Genomic DNA, 18,474 nt, shown 5'->3' with positions numbered 1-18,474 from the left:
GCCAGGGTATATGGGGTATCCCTTAAGCGTTTATCAGTTGCCTGTGTTGGTATCATTTCAGGTACTCTCTTCTAATTATGTTGAAATATATTTAATATGGCTGCCAAGTATAGTCACCCTCATCTGCTATCAAACATTAGAACTTATTCTATCTAACTGTATATTTACACTGTAACCAACCTCTCTTCATTTCCCCCTCCCCTCCACCTACCCTTCCCAGTCTCTGTTATCTATTACTCTATTCTCTATGTCCATCAGATTACGTTTTTTAGCTCCCTCATATGAGTAAGAATGTGCAGTCTTTGTCTTTCTGTGTCTGGCTTGTTTTCCTTAACATAACAACCTTCATTTGCATCCATGTTGCTGCAAATCACATTATTTCATTCTTCTTATGGTCAGACAATATTTCATTGTGCACATATACCACATTTTCATATTTTCTTTATCCATTCATTCATTGATGGACATTTAGGTTGATTTCATATTTTTACTGTTTTGAGTAGGTCTACAATAGGCATGCAAGTGCAGCTATCACTTTGATATACTGATTTCTCTTCCTTTGGGTAGATACCTAGTAATGACGTAGCTGGATCGTATGGTAGTTCTATGTTTAGATTTTTGAGAAATCTTCATACTGTTTTTCATAATAGTTGTACTAATTTACATTTGTACCATCAGTGTATAAGAGTTCTCCTTTCTCTGCATATTGCTTGCATGTTATTTTTTGTCTTTTTAATCATAGGCATTCTAACTGGGGTGAGACAATATCTCTTTGTAATTTCAATTTGCATTTCCCTGATGGTTAGTGATGCTGAGTATTTTTTCATATACCTCTTGACCATTTGTATGTCTTTCTTTCTTTTTTTTTTTTTTTTTTTTTGAGACAGAGTCTCACTCTGTTACTCAGGCTGGATTACAGTGACACCATTATGGCCCACTACAGCCTTGACTTCCAAGGCTAAAGTGATCCTCCTGCCTCAGTCTCCCAAGTATCTGGGAATACAGGTGTTCACCACCATGCCCAGCTAATTTTTTTTCTTAATTTTTGGTAGAGATAGGGTCTCTCTATGTTGCCCAGGCAGGTCTTGAACTCCTGGGCTTAAGCAATCCTTCTGCTTCAGCTTCCCAAAGTGCTGGAATTACAAGCATAAACCACCATTCCTGGCCTTGTATGTCTTCTTTTGAGAAATGTCTATTCAAATCTTTTGCCTGTTTTTAATGGGATATCTGTCTTTTTAGAGATCAGTGTTTTTAAAATCAGATCCCTTGGTTTAACATCAGAGTATTGTCCCCCAACTTCATTAATTACATTTGTCACCACAAATCAATGTCACTTTATATAACACTTAAATACATCATTCCAGAAAACTTAAGAAAATAACTAGATTGTGTTGAGGTTGTTATAAGAAGAGTCCTATTGATCTTTGTGCAAAGCATTAATGTTTCTGCAAGGAGAGTATGGGGGCAAGGGAGGAAGTTAGAGGCTCTTCCTTTGTAGATTCAGTAAGAATAAATAGATGACTTTATTAGTTAAGCTGATTTTGACTGGAATGAAAGAAGCCTCTTATTAGACTGGCTTAAACAAAAAGTGGAGTTTAGAGGAAGGGACACTACAGTGTCTCAGGGCAGAGTCAAAGAACAAAGGAAGCCAGGACACTGTTGGGCCCCAGGCCTTTTAGAACCTGGGATATAAAATATCACAGCTAGTCTCCCACCACCACAGCCTCTCACAAAATGCTGACTTTTTTTTCTCCCTTGATATCAGCCTTCTCCACATGACGGAAATCATAGATGCTGTCTGTACCAAGATTTGCAACCTGCAAACTCACCCAATGCTGAAGGAATGTTATGTGTCTCGAAGGAATGAATCAGCAGTCTGTAACAATGTTGTACAGAAATGTTGTCACCTCTGAGAGAACTGTTTCCCCTCTAAGGTTTTCAGTGTATGAACTCATATGTTCTCTAAGTAATGATCATTTGATCTCCTCTTTTCAATAGTTAGTTTTATTGCTAGCCTATAAATCAGTGTCATGCTAGTAAATGTCTAATGACTGATTCTCAAAAATTAAGAGAAAAGAGAAGAAAGAAAAAGAAAAAAGGCTTTAATTGTAATATTTGCCTGTTTGCCAGTATAAATACCTTCAACACCACCAGTGTGAAGCTGCAACATGACGTCACTGAATGCAGAGATGGGGCCCAGTCAACAGTCCAGAGCCCATACACACAGGATCCCACAGTGCTGCTTATAATTTGTTTAGCCTCTAGAGAGCAATGTTAAATAGCAGTGATAGCAGCAAGCAGCCTTTCCTTCATCCTGATGCTTTAGTATCCAGCTGCAAACAACTTGCTCCCTGTGTGCTCCATTTGATTACATGCTGGTGGGTTCCTGGAGCTCCGTATCTGGACTTAGAAAGAGGGAATGTCGGTCGTCGGCAAAGCCTACGTCCTGTCCCCTCATTCTCTTCCCCGGACAGCATGAACTTCACCACTCACTCCATCTTCTCCACCAACTACAGGTCCCTGGGCTCTGTCCAGGCGCTCAGCTACGTGCCCAGCTGGCCGGCATCGCAGCCAGTGTCTATGCAGGTGCCCGGGGTTCTAGTTCCCAGAACTCCGTGTCCTGCTCCACCAGCTTCAGGGGCCTCTTGGGGTCCAGGGGCCTGGCTTAGGGGATGGTCTGGGGTCTGGCAGGAATGGGAAGCATCCAGAACAAAGAGACCATGCAAAGCCTGAACAACCACCTGGCCTCCTACCTGAATAGAATAAGGAGCCTGGAGACCAAGAACCAGAATCTGGAGAGCAAAATCCGGGAGCACGTGGAGAAGAAGGGACCGCAGGTCAGAGACTGGAGCCATTACTTCAAGACCATCGAGGACCTGAGGGCTCAGAACGTCGCATATACTGTGGACAATGCCCGCATCATTCTGCAGATAGACAATGCCTTTCTTGCTGCTGATGACTTCAGAGTCAAGTATGAGACAGAGCTGACCATGTGCCAGTCTGTGGAGAGCGACGTCCATGGGCTCCGCAAAGTCAATGATGACACCAATGTCACTCGACTGCAGCTGGAGACAGAGATCGAGGCTATCAAGGAGGAGCTGCTCTTCATGAAGAAGAACCATGAATAGAAAGTAAAAGGCCTACAAGCCCAGATTGCCAGTCCTGGGTTGACTGTGGAGGTAGATGCCCCCAAATCTCAGGACCACTCCAAGATCATGGCAGACATCCGGGCCCAATATGACGAGCTGTCTCGGAAGAACCGAGAGGAGCTGGACAAGTACTGGTCTCAGCAGATTGAGGAGAGCACCACAGTGGTCACCACTCAGTCCACCGAGGTTGGAGCTGCGGAGATGATGCTCACATTGCTGAGACATACAGTCCAGTCCTTGGAGATCGACCTGGACTCCATGCGAAATCTGAAGGCCAGCTTGGATAACAACCTGAGGGAGGTGGAGGCCCACTATGCCTTGCAGATGGCGCAGCTCAACAGGATCCTGCTGCACCTGAGGTCAGAGCTGGCACAGACCTGGACAGAGGGACAGCACCAGGCCCAGGAGTATGATGCCCTGCTGGACATCAAGGTCAAGCTGGAGGCTGAGATCGCCACCTACCACAGCCTGCTGGAATATGGCAAGGACTTCAATCTTGGTGATGCCCTGCACAGCAGCACCTCCATGTAAACCATCCAAAAGACCAACACCCACTGGATAGTGGATGGCAAAGTGGTGTTTGAGACCAACGACACCAAAGTTCTGAGACTTTAAGCCAGCAGAAGCAGGGGACCCTTTAGGGAGCAGGAGGCCAATAAAAAGTCCAGAGGATAAAAAAAGAAAGAAAGAAGGAGTGTGTCATTGTCAATTACAGATGCTGACCAAGGACTGGGGAGGAGAAAATAAAACTGCTAAGCACAGCAGTGCCCCACATCTGCCCCATGGTGGAGACCATGCTCTCTGAGCGAACTGTTGAGATCCACAGTCTATTTTTACCTTTTCTAGGCTATAGACTACTTAGGGAGTGAGGAGACTTAATAATTAGGCAACTTATTTAAACTCCCTTTGCCTCAGTTTCCTAATAATTTAAACAGGGATATTAGAATATATACCTCGTATGACTTTTATGAGGTTTAAATGAAATAAGTCGTGTTAGGCAACAAATCCAATGCCTCACACACAGTAAATGCTCAATAAATGTTTTAATAGCCATTTTAGTTATTTGTCTTTTTCTCTTAAATACTGTCAACCATAATATTGGTTTAATATGGTCTATATTATATTTTAAAAATGTCCTTCTTGTCCTTGTTTTCTACGTTCTTTTTGAAAAATAAAGAATGTTTTGTCATTTGCCTTTTGGGGATTTATTACTCAGTTTTTCTTATAGATCTAAGAAGAAAGAACATTCAGTAACTCAATATAAGCCAATAAACTTCCACTTCATGTCTCTGCCTCACATGCCCTTTCTCCATGAGTCCTGGCCTTTTTCCAGCTGGGCTGACTCCCCCATCCAGCCATGCCCATCAACAGTTTTCTTCCTGGCTACTCCTCCCACTCTCTCAATTACAGCCCCCCGCACCAGCCCTCCACAGAAGCACCCTTTCAGCCAATACAAAATACCTTGATCACAATAGTCTGCCTCAATTTATGGCTGAAAAAAAAAAAAAACAAAAACAAAAATTTAAGCATAAGCTCCTAAAACACTGTGTTACACAAAGTGGGAAGGGGTGTTATTTAAAAACACAACTAACTGAAGTAGCTTTTTCCTGGCAAGAAAATAGAAAAAGAGACTTAATTCACTCTATGTAAAAAGTAAGAATCTGAGTTTTGGGGGAGGAAGTTGAGTTTGTCGAGTTGCCTGGGAGCAGCCCAGGAAGGAAAGGAAGCTGTCCAGAGGGACAGACAGGTGGCAGAGACAAAAGCAATGACTGCGGGCAGGGGTTCCGTCTGGAATCATGGTTAGAATGGTTATGAGATTTTTTAAAAACCTGAGTATTTAACATCCAGAAATGAGTATTTAATATGCAATACGTATCCCATCATCCTGAAAACATGACAAGACCTGCCAAGTTCACAGCATTATATGTTCAGAGTACTTTCTAGAGAGAAGAGAAGATATTCGGTGGGGTCTCACTGTTGCCTTCTCCTGCTGATCCAAACAAACGGATGCAAAAGAACTGACTGTATCGGGAGGTAACCAACAGTAACATCAAAAAAATGTCATTTTCCTCAATTCAGCATCTAGGAAATTCCCACATGATGGAGGTATATTAGTTAGGGTTCTCCAGAGACAGAACCAATAGGATATATTAATATATGTATAGGTAGATAGGTATATGAGAGAGGATTTATTAAGGAAATTGATTGGCTCATGCAATTACAGAGCCTGAGAAGTCCCATGATAGTCTGTCTGCAAGCTGGAGAACCAGGGGACCCAGTAACATGGCTGTCCAAGGCTGAAGGCCTCACAACCAGGAAAGTTCATGGTGTAACTCTCAGTCTGAGGCTGAAGGCCTGAGAGCCCAGGGGACTGCTGGTGCCAGTTCCCAAGTTCAAAGGCCTAAGACCCTAGAGTTCTGATGTCCATGGACAGGAGAAAAGAGACATCCCAGTTCCAGAATATCCTTTTTGGAAAAACGAATTCACCTTTCCTCTGCCTTTTTGTCCTATCTAGGCACCCTGCTGATTGGATGGTGCCCACCCACAACGAGGGTGGATCTTCCCCAGTCAGTTCCCGGATTTGCACACAAACATACTTTGACAATCACACCCAGAAATGGTGCTTAACCAGCTATCCAGTCAGTTAACATTTGAAAGTAACCATCATAAGAGGTAAGGGCTAGCAGAAGGTCTGGTCTGTGGACCAGAACTGGTGTCCTTAGAGGACCAGCCATTCTTCCAGTTTCCGTGAATGAATGCCCAGCAGATTCCCAGAGCCTACTCTCTCCTGCTTCTGCCTCTCAGCAATGGCAGCCGGAGGTGAAGGGGGAGCATCCAGGACACAGAATACATGGGTGAATATCTTGGGATCCTCAATTAGACATGAAATTTCAGAGGCTTTGGAACCAAAGCAACTCTATCTTGCATAGGGGCTGGGTAAAATGAGGCTGAGACCTATGGGGTTGCATTCCAAGGAGGTTGGGCATTCTTAGTCACAGGGTAAGATAGGAGGTCAGCCCAAAATACAGGTCCCAAAGACCTTGCTGGTAAATCAGTTTGCTATAAGGAAGCTGGCCAAACCCCACCAAAATGAAAATGGTGATGAAAGTCACCGTTGGTCGTGCTCAATGCTCATTATATGCTAATTATAATATATAAGCATGCTAAAAGACACTCCCACCAGCACCATGACAGTTTACAAATGCCATGGCAAGGTCAGGGAGTCATCCTATATGGTCTAAAATGGGGGGAACCCTCAGTTCTGGGAATTGCCTACCCCTTTCCTGGAAAACTCATGAATAATCCATCTCTTGTTTAGCACATAATCAAGAAAATACCATCAAAATGGCCAACCAGGAGCTCTCAAGGCTGCTCAAGTTTACCTATGGAGTAAACTTTTTTTTTTTTTTTGAGACAAGTCTTGCTCTGTCGCCCAGGCTAGAGTGCAGTGGCGCGATCTCGGCTCACTGCAAGCTCCGCCTCCTGGGTTCACGCCATTCTCCTGCCTCAGCCTCCTGAGTAGCTGGGACTACAGGCGCCCGCCACCTCGCCCGGTTAACTTTTTCGTATTTTTAGTAGAGACGGGGTTTCACCGTGTTGGCCAGGATGGTCTCAATCTCCTGACCTCGTAATCTGCCCCCCTTGGCCTCCCAAAGTGCTGGGATTACAGGCGTGAACCACCGTGCCCCACCCCCATTCTTTATTCCTTTACTTTCTTAATAAACTTGCTTTCACTTTACTCTACGGACTTGCCCCAAATTCTTTCTTGCACGAGGTCCAAGAACCCTCTCTTAGAGTCTGGATGGAGATGCGTTTTCAGTAACAGAAAGATTTTTCCACAGTGGACACACCTTAGGTCATTAGCGGGGGTAAAAAGGGAGGTGGTGGTGACAGCATTGTCGGTCACATCACTTGGAACCTCTGGATTAGATCACACCTATTCAGACTTCCCTCTAGCAGGGTACAGTTCCATTTGATGAGAAATGATGCTTTCATGAGCCCTGAATTCATCCACATTAATCTCTTGGTTACCGCCTGACTCACTGAATAGGGAAAGCCTATGGCTTCCTGTTGTCTCATCTATCCCATGATGCATTTGAAGCAAAATTGTGCCAACGTGAGAAAATATGGGGATTCAAAAAATTATCCAGACAAATGTAATGAGTCACCTTGTTTTTGAAACTCTGCCTAGTTTGTGAAGGTCAGATGCTATTAGTTTATCATTTCTGCCAGCATTATCAAAAAAAGGAAGAAAAGAAGAATAAAGCTCAAATGGTTGCTCAGTGATTATGAGAAGCAAAAGTAGATCTGTTTAAAAATATGTAGTAGTCATTGCTGAGGTTTATTTACTTAATCTTCATCAATTTGTAACATTAAGGAGGTATAACCTGCAGACTGGGCATGGTGGCTCACACCAGTAATCCCAGCACTTTGGGAGGCCCAGGCAGGCAGATCACTTGAGGTCAGGAGTTTGAGACCAGCCTGGCCAACATGGCAAACCCCTGTCTCTACAAAAATACAAAAATTAACTGGGTGTGGTGGTGTGCACCTGTAATCCCATCTGATTGGGAGGCTGAGGCAAGAGAATTGCTTGAACCTGGGAGGTGGAGGTTGCAGTGAGCTGAGATCACACCACTGCACTCCAGCCTGGGCAACAGAGTGAGAAAGACTCTGTCTCAAAATACACAAACAAAAAATCATTTTTACTATACCCGATAACAATGCTTGAAAAATAAAATTATTTCTTTTTTGAAAGATAGAGGGTTTGAGGTCAATCTGATTTTACTGTTATTTTGTAGTAATTAGATCTTCTAGAAGTCCTTTGATGGCAGCTATGATGTCATGCATTTTGGAGTGAGAGGTGTTAATGACTTCCTGGAAAAACTTAAGGGAAAATGTATGTTTATGAATCTGATTGAGAATTGTTTGCATAAAATTGACTAAGTTGATAAATACAACACAAAAAGTATTATCTGAGTCCTGAAAAAAGACTGTTTGAAGTCAATCTCCTCAAGCAAAAACAATGTGCAAAATACTGTATATGCAGTACTAAATTTATATATAGGTGAAATACATGCATATATATATACATATAGAATACCTTTGGAAGAATCCTCAAGCAATTGGTAACAGGAGTCGTTTTCAGGAAGAATGAATAAATGGGGAGTGTCAGGAAACAGTTTCCTTATGTGGCACTTTAAATATTGGACCCCATGCATTTACTAGCTAGTTTAAAAAGTCTGAAGCCTTTCTGCGCTACCCACAGAGGGGTCCATACGGCGTTGTTCTGGATTCCCCTCGTAACTTAAAGGGAAACTTTCACAATGTCCGGAGCCCTTGATGTCCTGCAAACGAAGGAGGAGGATGTCCTTGCAGCAGGAACCCACTTAGGTGGCACCAATCTTGACTTCCAGATGGAACAGTACATCTGTAAAAGTAAAAGTGATGGCATCTACAACATAAATCTGAAGAGGACCTGGGAGAAGCTTCTGCTGACAGCTCATGCCACCGTTGCCACTGAAAGCGCTGCAGATGTCAGTGTTATATCCTCCAGGAATACTGGCCAGAGGGCCGTGCTGAAGTTTGCTGCTGCTACTGGAGTCACTCCAATTGTTGGCCACTTCATTCCTGGAACCTTCACTAACCAGATCCAGGCAGCTTTCTGGAAGCCATGGCTTCTTGTGGTTACTGACCCCAGGGCTGACCACCAGCCTCTCACAGAGGCATCTTATGTTAACTTACCTACCACTGCACTGTAACACAGATTCTCCTCTGCACTATGTGGACATTGCCATCCCATGCAACAACAAGGGAGCTCACTCAGTGGGTTTGATGTGGTGGATACCGGCTCGGGAAGTTCTGTGCATGTGTGGCACCATTTCCCGTGAACACCCGTGGGAGGTCATGCCTGATCTCTACTTCTACAGAGATCCTGAAGAGATTAAAAAAGAAGAGCTGGCTGCTGCTGAAGAGGCTCTGACCAAGGAGGAATTTCAGGGTGAATGGACTGCTTCAGCTCCTGAGTTCACTGCTACTCAGCCCGAGGTTGCAGACTGGTCTGAAGGCGTGCAGGTGCCCTCTGTGACTATTCAGCAGTTCCCTACTGAAGACTGGAGTGCTCAGCCTTCCATGGAAGACTGGTCTGAGCTTCCAGTCTCAGGTCACTGAATGGGTAAAAACAACCACTGAATGGTCTTAAGGTGCCCTTGCATGGGCTCTTAAGCAATATGGAAATAAGGTTAATGGAAAATAAATACCAGTTTCTAAAAAAAAAAAAAAAAGTCTGAAGCACAAAAAAATCCCAAAATATGCATATAGCACATGAATGATTATAAATATTTATGAAAAATAAAGTTTAAAGAGAGAGAACATCTTTATAGGAAAATAATAAAAATTTTATTTGAAATGTCATCTTAAACAATTAAAAACTAATTAAAATTAATTTAACTTTACATTAACTATAACAAAGTTTAGCTGATCATTGCAACTGAGCACAACGCCTTCAACTGATCAAAGACTGAATCAAGTAATTTTTCTAACATAATTGTATAAAACCTCCAGTCCTAATTTGTGGTTAACTTTAGTGGCAAAACCGTAAACAGGATGCTTTTGGCATGAATGTTTTCATTTTTCCAAAGCCTTCTCTTAGTCTTTGATACTTAAATCATTCTCCTAGGAAGAAATACAGATTCATTTCACCTTGCTATTGATTTGGACGGTTGTCCACAAACCTAAGAAATTGCTCCCTAATGCAATTTCTTAAAAAGGAATGTCTTCACTTGTTGAGGGAGAACATTTACAGCTAGATAATCTGCCCACACTAAGAGACCACAGGTTCAGTAAAGAGTGGATCTGGCCACTAATCCCAGAAATTACTCCCTCATTACTGAGGAAACTTATAAAGAAAATAGAAACAATCTCCAGACAATGCTACTTCAGAACCAAGTGAGGAGGCCATAGAACTGAGATGTTGCTTAAGTAACATGTCTCAGAATGTGGCAAATACTTGATGATACCTGTTAATGTGAATTTTTCACATTTTCACCTGGATGCAAATCTGAAAGTTGAAGTTTAAGATCATTTGTGCCCTTAAAGCAGACTATACCTGGGCGACTGTGGCAGGAATGCCCAGGAGCCCCAGGCAGGCATTAAGATGGTATAACGACTTGGGGATGAAGAGGAGGTAAGGAGAGCCCTAGTTGGTTTTTCTTAAGTATCAAAAAGACGACTAGAAAAAAAAGTGCCTGCCTGTTTTGAGGTTGGAAATCTTAATTCAAATCTTAATTCAACAAGGAGTTGAATGCAAGCAAACACTCCTTAGACCAGTTCAGAAAAGCTGGAACTGCTTAAATTGAAACCCTCACAGCTGAATCAGAAAGGATTGTGAATGTTGATTGGATATTTGATTATATTAAGGAATTATTCATTTTTATGTATGATAATGGCATCATAATTACATTTTCCTAAGTACATTTCATTTAGAGATATTCAAAAGAATTTTTGAATGAAATGATATGATGTGTAAGATTTTATCTTAAATAATCTGGGGGCAGGGGGTTGGCCATTGTTGCTATTACTGAAGCTGAATGATAGGTACATGTGGATTCATTATACTAGTCTCTATTTTTGTATATTTAAAATTTTCCATGAAAAAACACAACTGAGGCACATTTTACTTCTACTTTTTCATTTATTGAAGCTGGTCTTAGAAAGGTAGGAGAAGGAAGCCAAAGGCAAACTGTGAGACACTTGGAAGACACTAACCAAAGTTCTAATGGCCAGAGTTGAGAAGAACAAAGCAAAATAAAAAGCATTTTTGAGGCTGCCCAACAGGACTTCAGGAATCTTGGTACAATAGGACAGGAGTTAGGAATAAGTTAAAGTGCAGGCAGAACACAAAAAATAACAGTGGCTTAAAACGGAAAGTGTTTATTTTTTTTTAAGTTTTGTTTTTAATTGACAAATAATTGTATATATTTGTGGGGTACTGCATGATGTTCTGATACATGTATACTTTGTGGAATGATCAAATCAGGCTAATTAACATATTCATCACCTCAAATATTTAGCATTTATTTTTGCTTAGATATAGAATACATTTTTTTAACTTTTATTTTAAGTTCAGGGGTACATGCACAGTTTTGTTATGCAGGTAAACTAGCCTCCTGGGGTTTCTTTATCACATTATCGAAGATGGAGGTAAGTGTCCCAGGGCTGTCAGAGTGGCCCTGTAGCCCTCAGGGATCCCAGTAGCCTTCAGCAGTGCAGGCTCATTCCAGTTCACTGTTTTCCCAGACCCTTGGGCAGCCCCTCATCCCTGTGGCCCAATCGTCTGCACTACAGGCAGCAGGAGTGCAGGAAGAGACCAAAAAGTAGGCAAGGAGGAAGAACCAGCTGTCCCTTAAGGGAGGTTCCTAGAAGCTGCCATGCTAAGGGCTGAGATAGATGCATGCAGCATCTATACGTACATTTTAGAGGCACAACAGAATCTGCCACCTACGAGACGCAACAGCATTCCACTAAATTCTAAGCCAATATTTGCAGGTTGCCCAAAGACCTCTTAAGGGGCAGAACATCTCGTCATTTTGCTTCCTTTGAAAAGAGCAAGGCCTGCACAAGAGCCTTTGTCTTCAGTCAGTTTCTTTTTTTTTTTTTTTTTTTTTTTTTTTTTTAGCATACTGTATCTCTGTCATTATATCTTTGGGGCATCACCACATTGCCTTCCACAATGGTTGAACTAATTTACACCCCCACCAACAGTATATAAGCATTCCTTTTTCTCCACAACCTCACCAGTATCTGTTACTTTTTGATGTTTTAATAATAGCCATTCTGACTGGTGTGAGATGGTATGTCATTGTGGTTTTGATTTGCATTTCTCTAATAATCATTGATGTTGAGCTTATTTTCATCTGCTTGTTGGCCACATGGATGTCTTCTCTAGAAAAACTTCTGTTAGTTTCCTTTGCCACTTTCTAATGGTTGTTTGTTTTTTTCTTGTACACTTAAGTTCCTTATAGATGCTGGATATTAGACCTTTGTCAGATGCATAGCTTGCAAAACTTTGCTCTCATTCTTTAGGTTGCCTGTTCACTCTGTTGATAGTTTCTTTTGCTGTGCAGAAGCTCTTTAGCTTAATTTGATCCCATTTGTCCATTTTTGCTTTCGTTGCAATTGCTTCTCATCATCTTTATCATGAACTCTTTGCCCATGCCTATGTCCTGAATGGTATTGCCTAGATTGTCTTCCAAGGTTTTTATAGTTTGGGGTTTTACATTTAAATCTTTCATCTATATTGAGTTGATTTTTGCATGTGATGTAAGGAATGGGTCTGGTTTCAATCTTCTGCATATGGCTAGCCAGTTATCCCAGTACTATTTATTGAAAAAGGAATCCTTTCTCCATTGCTTGCTTTTGTCAGGTTTGTCAAAGATCAAATAGTTGTGGGTATGTGGTCTTGTTTCTGGGTTCTCTAATCTGTTCCATTGGTCTATATGTCTGTTTTTGTACCAGTACCATGCTGTTTTGGTACTGACACAAACTATACTACTGTAGCCTTGTAGTGTAGTTTGAAATCGGTATTGTGATGTCTCCAGCTTTGTTCTTTTTGCTTAGCCTTGGCTAAAAAATAGCCTTGGCTATTCAGGTTTTTTTGGTTCCATATGAATTTCAAAATAGTTTTGTCTAGTTCTGTGAGGAGTCTCAGTGGTAGTTTAATAGGAATAGCATTGAATCTGTGAATTGCTTTGGACAGTACAGCCATTTTAACAATATTGATTCTTCCTTTTCATGAGCATGGAATATTTTTCCATTTGTTTGTGTCATCTCTGATTTCTTTAAACAGTGGTTTGTAGTTCTCATAGAGATCTTTCACCTCCCTTAATTAGCTGTATTCCTAGGTATTTTATTCTTTTTGTGGCAATTGTGAATGGGAGTTCATTCCTGATTTGGCTGTCAGCTTGACTCTTGTTAGTATACAAGAATGCTAGTGATTTTTGTACATTTATTTTGTATCCTGAAACTTTGTCCAGTGTTAGGGAAGGGCAATGAGTCCCCTGAAATAAAGTTGTAGAGATCAAACGAGAATAAGAAGCAGAAAATGGCTATCTCACTACTCCCAATGAAGTTGGAGAGAGAAAGAAAATGACAATTCTGGGTCTCTCTAGAAAAGAAGTCAAAGGCAGATTCCAGAATATGCTCAGACCCCAGTCCTTTTGGGGCAGTTGTAATCTCAGAAGTGGCTGACTCAGTAAATCCGAAAAAATACAACCCTAAGAGACCTGAATAGTTTGAAAAGGAGTCATCATGAAAGTATAAGGATGAGATATTGGAAATCACAGTCTGGGACCATATAGATGTGGTGGGAGAAGAGGGGCACCAACTTCAGACTTGATGTGAGAGACAGACCAAACAGCATAAACACGAACACATCCAATGCTTTATAAATGTATTCGCAAGAAAATGTAAATTCTACAAATAAAAAATAAATCCAAAGCAACCTTGAAAACAATTTTTGATGAATATGTGTTAGAGTTAACATGGTTGATAAGAAGTCTTATAAATCACAATAGTCCAATTATTGAGATGGGTAAATGACACTTCCATAAGAATATGAATCACCATTAACAATACATTTTGGTCAAAGTTCTTTGTCTTTTGAGAAACTGTATGTGGCTGTGTTTCAAAAAAAAAAAAAAAAAAAAAATGAAAAAACTTAGTTCTTCCCCAGTACCTATTTGTCTCTCTGAAATTTCATGCCATATAAACAAAATAGCTCACACTGGCTGTTTAATTTTTCTTCCTCCTCAGACATTATCAGCAATTACCCAAAATAGCTTGAAATAATGAAAAAGATATTGTCTATCCACAAAACCTAATATCTACTTTACTTACAATCTAATATTTCTCTACTTGTTATTTACTATAAGACGAAGCCATAGTATTGTCTAATTACCACAGGTGTTTGACTGACATACAATTATCCCCATCTAGAGACCAGAAAACTGAGGCTTAGAGTACTTAATAACATCCCCAAAAACCCCAGTTACCTAGCTACAAATTCTACAAAATTTACCCCAAAAATCCAAAAATTGTTTTGCTACAAAGCCTACAAAATCTACTTTAAAAATTTACCAAGTCTTTGCACTATAGCACATTATTCCTTCCTCAGTCATGCTGACCTTTCTCAGGCCAAAATTCTCTTTCACCTCTTAGAAAGCTTCTAAGAAGGGCTGATTTTCTCATGGGCAGATGGTCAGGACGTTGCCACTCTCCCCTTCTCCCAAGAGCTCAAGACAGAAGAATGGACGCAAAGGCTCCAAAGAGAAGAAAGAATCATGGGTATAGATGTGGGCATTATTGTCAACATCGAAAAACTGGATTTCTTCAAAGTCAACATCCAGGAAAATTCCCACACGACGAAGGCTAGGGCTTGCAGGAATTCTCTCCAGGTCGGTGTTAGCATGGATTGCTCCTGCCTCCATGCTAATGATCCAGAAGCCATGCTCAGGGGATAAATCACTGCTGTTTCTGTCAGCCGACTCCTTGCAGACGCCCAGGGACCACGACTTCACCTCTCCCACTGTAACCTCCCAGTAATGTCGGCCGGAGGAGAAGCAGGGAGTACCCAGGACACAGGTCAGCCTAGGATCTTTTGTCAGGTCGTGGTGGATCTTCCCACGCTGAGCGCTTCTTAGATCACTGGAGAAGACAAGGAGGGAGCTGGCAGTGGCTGCATCCAGGGTCACATCTTCCCGAAAACGCTGGAGCTCCTCCCTCATGTGCAGAGTTTGCTCCAGTCGGTTATCATGCTGCTTGGTGATAAGTGCTATGGCTCTCACTTGCCATTCTTCCAAAGGAGGTGCCTTCACCACATCTCGACACAAGGGGCACATCACTCTAAAATCATGGTTTTCTAGGATCCAATTCTGGATGCAATCAAAGCAAAAAATGTGTGCACAAGAGAGAGAAATGGGACAGGAGAAAAAATCCAGGCAAACTGGACAGGACAACTCTGCTTGCAGGTTTTGGGCCATGGTACTTAAGGGTTACTCCTTAGCCGTGAAGTAGACTGAAATGATCCTTTATTGGCTTCTGGAAGCACTTGGGAGCTCTTCAATACTCTAAATCCAAGATTAAATAACATAAATTAATAAATAAGTTATTGGCAAAAATGAATTACATTATGTAATAAATAACAATAAATTTATTAACTAAGAAATTAAGAATAACAAAAATTAAATATTATTTCTGTAGCTTGTGTATGAAAGTGACACTAAATTGCTAGAGAATCACAATAATGTAGTCATGGTGATAAAAATGATTTCAAAACTCTCCAAACTCTAGATAATCACAAGATAGGAATAGGGCAGTGGAAACTGTCTTTTCAGACAGTGCAGCTTACCTAGTCTGAAGACTTCCAGGTGATGTGTTGGTTGCTCTGGCCAAAGTTTCTTCTAGTGGGGGCTGAATTCAAGTGGGTCTTTAATAGAATCTCAGTATAGTCTCCACTCAGTATTTCTTTGTAGATCACCTGCAGTTCAGGAAAAAGAATTCATGTCTAAATTCAATCATGAAAATAAAGCCAATTCTACATTAATCGTCACAGAAAAGTGACTCTAAGGAACCCTCAGAATTTCCAGAAAAATTACATGTGAGTAAAGCCAGCAAAATCCACTGCAAAATGAGATGCCCAATCAAGTTTAAGGACAAAGTGTTATTAGATGAAATGCTTTAAGGCACCCTAAGAAAACTAATTAAGGCTTGAATTAATGTGAATAAAAATATAATTGTCATAAACTTCTCCAAAAAATCATGCCAATACAAACCAAAAAGATGTTCCAGACAAGGAAGATGCCCTCCAGTTACCCCAACTGCTCCCAAAGCTTGAGAGCCTCTGGTGCTCCCAGAGGACTTCCCACCATGACTGTCATTCTTTGAGTGAGCTGTCTCTGACATGCTGGGCACAGCATATGGGACCTGGCTAGACCCATGACCCAAAGACAGCCTCACAAAGCTGGACAGCACCTTCGAGATGATATGAACAGAGGACTATTCTCCAATAAGAGCTTACACTGAGCAGTAACTAGCAGAACTTCTTACCAAGAACCCACAAATCACACATTCAGTGGTGACGGTAGTAACAGAATGAGGGACAGAAAGAGGAGCAGCATCAACATTACCAGAGAGAGGAAGCAAACACCACCAAGGCCAGCCTGAGTTACTAGAACTGTCCTACATCCCAGAATATAATCTCTAATCTCTTTCCAACAAATACTTATTGAGACCCTTCTGTGCTCTTGGCCTCAACTGGACTCTGGAAACACAAACGTGTGTAATAGACAGGGTATCTGCCCACATAAAACTTTGTCTTCCAAGTCCTGATCAGCATTCCAATCTGATGGTGCCTGGCTGGCAGACAGAGATTACCTCTTTCTTAAATTCTGTTATCTTTTTCAATTTAATGGGAAATTTAACATGGTGCTGGAAATCTAATCGTCTAACCCACCTTGGAATGCATCTAAGAAAACAATTTTACAAAAAAAAAAAATGCTACACTTATTAACAAGTTGTTCATTGCAGTGTTAACTACCATCCAAAATGATCAGGAACAATCGAATTATCTAACAATAATAAAATTATTCAGTTAATTATGACACAACTACTAAAAGTGGTCAAGTATATGTAAGTGAAAACCCGAAGCAAAGTCCTTCTTTTGTTGTTGTTTTTGTTTTTGTTGAGACAGAGTCTTGCTCTGTCCCCCAGGCTGGGGTGCAGTGGCACGATCTCGGCCCACTGCAAGCTCTGCCTCCCCGGTTCAAGCAATTCTCCTTCCTCGGCCTCCGGCTGAGTTTTGTATTTTTAGTAGAGACGGGGTTTCACCATGTTGGCCAGGCTGGTCTCCTGACCTCGCGATCCACCCACCTCAGCCTCCCAAAGTGCAGGCACGAGCCACAGCGCCCCGCCAAAAACCCAGAATTCTTTAAGAAATATTCTGAAAATAAAAAGAAACTATTTTAAAACAGCAAATCCAGTGTAGTTGAAAACACACAAAAACACAAGTTCATGGCTGGGTGCGGTGGCTCACGCCTGTAATCCCAGCACTTTGGGAGGCCAAGGCGGGCAGATCACGAGGTCAGGAGATCAAGATCATTCTGGCTAACATGGTGGAACCCCGTCTCTACTAAAAAATACAAAAAATTAGCCGGGCGTGGTGGCGGGTGCCTGGAGTCCCAGCTACTCGGGAGGCTGAGGCAGGAGAATGGCGGGAACCCGGGAGGCGGATGTGGCAGTGAGCCGAGATCGCGCCACTTTACTCCAGCCTGGGCGACAGAGCGAGACTCCGTCTCAAGGAAAAAAAAAAAAATACAAGTTCATGCAAAGAGCGACCTGAGGTTCATATGTAAAAATTTAAACGGCAATGTTATAGTTCAAGGTGAAGAAAGTTCCCTGGCACAGGAAAAAACTAGTTTTTTCTTCTCTAAAATAAATAGTTAAAGGTATTTGAAAACACCAGTTTGTAGCCAAAGAGAGAATAGGACATTGGAAATAGCTTAAACAGAAGGCGTAACTTACCTTGACTTGGAGACTTCCAGCAGAAGTCTGAAAGTTCCGAAGCCAGCACCTCTACCTCTACAGACGTCTGCTCCTCTCTGAGTTTCAGCGCCGAGACACCGGCATTTTTATAGTGCCTGGAAAACATTCTCCAACCAACCAGAGTCAGAGGCTCCGCCCCAAAGGTTGTACCACCCTAATCTGAGTAAACTCATCAACCCACCCTTCCGTTTATGACGATGATATTAAAACACGCTTAAAATTTTATAGTAAAACAATTCAAAATTTCTTAATAACTCTCTGAATTAAAGTGAATCTACTGCCATCTGCTCTTGTCTCTAATTTCAGAACTCAACTTTAAAAAGCAAAATGTGTTGGAGATCAAATACAGAAATGCACTGTTGAAACCTAATCACCTCATGGCTAATGTAATCATTGGTGTTCTTATTCCTGATATAATCATGAGTGGACAGGATCTACAACAGTTTTCATGTCCTTTGATTCAACAATTCTACTTTTAGGGGTACTTACTGGACAGCATAAGAAAGATGGCAGCCAGGCAAGGCTATTGTCCTGTAATTATTAATAATTCCATTTTTTACTCTCAAAAGTGTTATTGGATGAACAGTAAATTTTATGGTGTCTGTATTCAGAGCAGAAGGAGCAGTAAAAGTCACAATAGAGGAAAGCTAAGACACAAACTTCAAAAAAGGTATTTGGAGGGTGAATGAAGTCCCATTGCAGAGAGGATCGCTGGAATATACGTTTTCCC

General features: G+C 41.5%; 1 protein-coding gene and 2 pseudogenes across 1 annotated transcript; 2 read left to right on the top strand and 1 right to left on the bottom strand.

Moving 5' to 3' along the window:
- The first annotated feature begins 2,336 nt into the window (after nt 1–2,336).
- LOC103240553 (keratin, type I cytoskeletal 18 pseudogene) lies at nt 2,337–3,764 on the top strand (annotated as a pseudogene).
- Nucleotides 3,765–8,417: 4,653 nt separating this feature from the next.
- Nucleotides 8,418–9,348, top strand: LOC119625087 (small ribosomal subunit protein uS2-like; annotated as a pseudogene).
- Nucleotides 9,349–13,536: 4,188 nt separating this feature from the next.
- RFPL4B (ret finger protein like 4B) lies at nt 13,537–17,801 on the bottom strand. Its single transcript, XM_008007289.3, has 3 exons — nt 17,724–17,801; nt 15,553–15,681; nt 13,537–15,271 (listed from the first exon to the last, which is right to left on the bottom strand). The coding sequence occupies exon 3, from the start codon at nt 15,182–15,184 to the stop codon at nt 14,390–14,392; it is 795 nt and encodes a 264-aa protein (XP_008005480.3). The 5' UTR covers nt 15,185–15,271; nt 15,553–15,681; nt 17,724–17,801; the 3' UTR covers nt 13,537–14,389.
- Between the last annotated feature and the right edge of the window lie 673 nt (nt 17,802–18,474).

This window comes from Chlorocebus sabaeus, chromosome 13, assembly GCF_047675955.1.
Source record: "Chlorocebus sabaeus isolate Y175 chromosome 13, mChlSab1.0.hap1, whole genome shotgun sequence".
Taxonomy (NCBI): Eukaryota; Metazoa; Chordata; class Mammalia; order Primates; family Cercopithecidae; genus Chlorocebus; species Chlorocebus sabaeus.
The sequence above is the reverse complement of the archived record's forward strand: the minus strand, read 5'-3'. Positions and strand labels throughout refer to the sequence as shown.